Source organism: Mus pahari, chromosome 1 (genome assembly GCF_900095145.1).
Source record: "Mus pahari chromosome 1, PAHARI_EIJ_v1.1, whole genome shotgun sequence".
Taxonomy (NCBI): Eukaryota; Metazoa; Chordata; class Mammalia; order Rodentia; family Muridae; genus Mus; species Mus pahari.
In genome coordinates this window covers 51,168,914-51,173,136 of record NC_034590.1, presented here as the reverse complement: position 1 = coordinate 51,173,136, position 4,223 = coordinate 51,168,914, and the positions used below count along the sequence as shown (strand labels likewise).

Genomic DNA, 4,223 nt, shown 5'->3' with positions numbered 1-4,223 from the left:
TACTTGGAGAAAAAAAAAAAAAAAAAAAAAAAAACCAACAAAACAGAAAACCAGGATGTATTATTCTGAAAGTTTTCCTTCAGACAGGCACAGCAGCAATCTTGGAAGAGTTTTGAGGTGCTGTAACAGTAAATTAATTAATCAATTAATCTGTCATCATCCAGGTAGTTCACTGTTATGCGGAAGAACAGCAAACTGGCTCAAATGTCACAAGAAACAAACCTATTGAAACTGATTCAGCCAGAAGAGCAGCTTGGAAGAATAGGGCGGGGGCTGTCTATTGATGAAAAGCAAAACTTAAGGACTTTTCATTTACGTGTGTTAGTTGCACACAATTCTCCCATGCACCCCACCATACCCAATTTATATTGGAAATCTTTATGTGTGTGTGTGTGTGTGTGTATAAAATTTATTATATGAGCGGGGCGTGGTGGCGCATGCCTTTAATCCCAGCACTTGGGAGGCAGAGGCAGGAGAATTTCTGAGTTTGAGGCCAGCCTGGTCTACAGAGTAAGTTCCAGGACAGCCAGGACTATCCAAAGAAACCCTGTCTCAAAAAAAAAAATTATTATATGTATATAGGTGTTTTTCCTGTATGTATGTGCACCACTTGCTTGTCTGATGCTCTCGGAGGCCAAAAGAGGGGGTGTCAAATCCCCTGGGAAAGGAATTACAAAGGTTGTAAGCCCCTACTTTGGTGCTGGGAATTAAGTCCAGGTCCTCTGGAAGAGCAATCTGTGCTCCTAAACTTTCCCATCTCTCCAGCCCTAATACTTAAATCTAAGTGCCTAATATCTGTTTGTTTGTTTCAAGTCAAGGTCTCACTGTCCTGGAACTCAATATGTAGACCAGGCTGGCCTTGAACTCAGAGATCCACTGGCCTCTGCCTAAGTCTGAGATTAAAGGCATCATTCAACCAGCTTTAACACTATATTTCTATTAGAGCTGGAGGAGTGGCTCTGCAGTTAGGAGTATTGTCTGCTCTTTCAGAGGAACTAGGTTTAATTCTTGGCACCCACATGGCAGCTCAAACAACAGATAACTCCAGTTCCTAGAATCAATCTCTTATGGCCCTCATAGGCACCAGCCTTGCAAGTAATTCATAGATGTACACGCAGATAAAACACCCATACAAGCAAAATAAAATCAAAGTTGTAAATTAAATCTTGGAACTGTTCTTACAATATATTTTGATCACATTTATTCCCCAACTCTTCCCCTGAATCTTAACATTCTGTATGACTATTGCTAATTTCTCATCTGTATTCTTGCTACTTAATCAACTACTGGTTTAGAGCGGGAGTATGTAGTTCTGTTTACTGGAAGCTCTTCACCTATTTAAACCACGTTCTAAATCTTCTCATTGACCTGTTTCAAGCCTGGCCAGGACTGACCACTTCTTTCTAACTTTGCCCTCCCCATTGCTTTCCTGGGCTCAGAGCTCCTCACCTTTCTATTGTAATACAAAGTTCACTCCTAGCCTTCACTAAGTCTGGATTAGTCTTTCCTGGCCTTCACATTCTTCCTCATTCACTGTTCAAGTCTGCAAGAAAGGCCTTCCCTAAGCTCACCTTAAGTACAATAACCAGCTGCTCCCTCACCGGTTTTTTTTCTTTGGAGCAAGTTTTGAAATCATCGCTGATTTGCTCATCTGTTTAATATAGCTTCCAACCTAGAAAATACACTTTATTTACCACCATATCTCCAGCACCTAAAGCAGGGTAAGATGTATTCAATGGAGTACCTCAGTAGTGCATATATCTTTACTAAATGATGTAACAGGAAAAAAAAAAAAAACTATATACATATATGAAAGCAGGAGACCAAGAGTTGAAAGTCATCCTCCATTACACAAAGCTCCAGGCCACTCCACTCCACTAGTCTGTTTCAGAACAAGCATACAAGCATACACACACACACACACACACACACATTTATCATAGCACTTACTGGAGCAAGAAGCATCACTGCTTCAAAAAAATCCAAATTAGCTGTTTTAAGACTAAGTTTGTAAAAAGTGATTAATTTACACCCCACCCCACCCCCCACCCCCCCAAAAAAACCCAGGCAGTGGTGGCACACTCCTTTAATCCCAGCTCTGGGTTCGAGGCCAGCCTGGTCTACAGAGCGAGTTCCAGGACAGCCAGGGCTACAAAGAGAAACCCTGTCTTGAACCCCTCTCCCTCAAAAAAAAGTGATTAATTTAATCAGCAAGTATTTACTTAACACAATGTTAAATTGTGGGGAAATACAAATAAGACCTGGTAACTATGAGACTTTTGTTGTTTTGTTTTTGAAACAAGATCTTGCAGCCCTGGCTAGTCCTGAACTGTGACAATCCTGCCTCAGCTTTCCATGGGCCACCATCCTCGAGGTGGTGTCTTTAGAATAAATGGAAGATGACAGGTGTGTCCAACTGGAACATAATAGAGAAAGAGCACAGGCCACAACAACGAAGGGGGTTGCTTTTGTTTTGGAGATGGGGCCTCTCTGCATAGACATGGATGGAGGCTAGAACTAGAGAGGTACACCTGCCTCTCTGCCTCCTGAGGGCTGGGATTCAAGGTGAGGACTGCTGGGGCGTCATCAGGCCGGGCCAACAACAAAGGTTAAGAGAGGTTTCTACTGCCTCAGAGAGGGAGGATTAGAGATCCAGGAAGACACAGTAGCACTAGACAAAACAAGCGGCCAAGTCCTGTAGCCTGGCTGAAGCAGGCTTCCACATGCTGGAATACAAGTGCTGTGTAGCACAACTAAGGACGCAAAATCACCCGGGTACCAAAGCGCAGCTCTCCCACACTCGGATTTAACAGGTACCCAGAATCTACCCATTTTGTTGGAGAGAAACTGTCCTTTGCGACCCGCAAGGGTTTCCATCGGAAGGCACACGGGCTTCATTCTGGGTCTGTGGCACTTTACGGAACCTGACAAGCTCAGCTGCCGGGGAGTTGCGGACCGGATCCAGACTGCTCTCCCCTTACCTTCGATCGCTCGGTGGTGTCCACCCAGTACAAGGCGATATTTCGGGCGATCATGACCTCTTGGACTCTCTTGGGCAACACCTTCTCCATCACCTGCTTGGGGGTGAGCGGCACCCGTTGAGCCTGCGCCTCGCACCCCGCCACGAACTGAAGCAGCTCCCTCTGCGAGTGAGGACAGGGCGCCAGGAGGAAGACGGCGTTCCCAAAGCCCCCGAGCGCGGCCTGGGCCTCCCTGGCCTCTCCGTCGGCGTCCAGCAGCCTCCTGCCGCTACTCCGCAGGATCGGCTTGGTGGGCGACGTGATCTCCGGCCGGTCCCACTGGTAGTCGAGCAGCGTCTCCATCAGGGCACCGTGCGTGTGGGTGGCCCTGGGCGTCGGGCCGGGCAGGTGGGCTCCGGGAGGGCGATCCCCCAGCCTGGCCTCCAGCTCCTCCTCGAAGTCCTCCCACGAGCGGCTCCCCAGTTCGCGGAAGTCGGACACGCGGGACGGCCGGCTCCGTGCCCCCTGAGAGTCAAAGAACTTGAAGGTCCAGTGGACCCTGGCGAGGCCGAAGCGGCAGCTCAGGTAAGTGAGGAGCCGGAGGGCGGCGCGCCGGGCCGGGCTATGGCGAGCAGAGACGCCCGCCGTGTCCACCAGCAGCATCACTTTGTGACAGCAGGCCATCTCGGCCGCCACGGGACTCGCTCTGCCCGGCCGCGCGTGGCCCTTCCTGAGGTAAAGCACTCTCTTCAGAGAACCAGCGCCATTGCCCGCTTCTCTGAGGCCCTGCTCCGAAGGCTCCCGCGCTCTCCGACAGCTGCTGCTATTGGAGGAGCTGCTACCCAAACTCGGCTCCTATTGGCTGTAGGCTGAACGTAAGTTACGTAGGCACGTCCCTCTTGAACCCTAACTGGAAGGCGTGTGGAAGACCGCCGCTTGATTGGTGGAGGTTGTGGTGGTGGGCGGGGCGCTGAGTTCCGGGAAAAATCTAGTTCTCATTGGCCTGAGCCTTCGTTTTAAAATTTAAAGAGGCGGTACTTCGGGGGCGGGGCGGTGGGCGCGGAAGCCTTGGTTTGGGCTGCTGTGCGCAGATGTGTGTACTAGAACCCTGAAGCCTGGGACGTGCACAGTGGGGGGTTTAGGATGGATGGTTGAGTCAAATTCGCTTTAGACTACTCTTAAGCCTTTTAGCCTATGACCGAGGGCTTAATTTTTTTTTTCTTTTCTGTAAAAGACGAAAAGGACATTTCATAATCCCCAAAC

At 49.0% G+C, this 4,223-nt stretch overlaps 1 protein-coding gene across 1 annotated transcript in view; it reads right to left on the bottom strand.

Moving 5' to 3' along the window:
• Positions 1–3,742, bottom strand: part of Ticrr (TOPBP1 interacting checkpoint and replication regulator) — a 41,837-nt gene extending 38,095 nt beyond the window's left edge. The window contains exon 1 of the mRNA XM_021198506.2: positions 2,982–3,742. Within this exon, the coding sequence (XP_021054165.1) occupies positions 2,982–3,644 (663 nt within the window). The 5' untranslated portion in view covers positions 3,645–3,742. The remainder of the gene's footprint in view (positions 1–2,981) is intronic.
• Between the last annotated feature and the right edge of the window lie 481 nt (positions 3,743–4,223).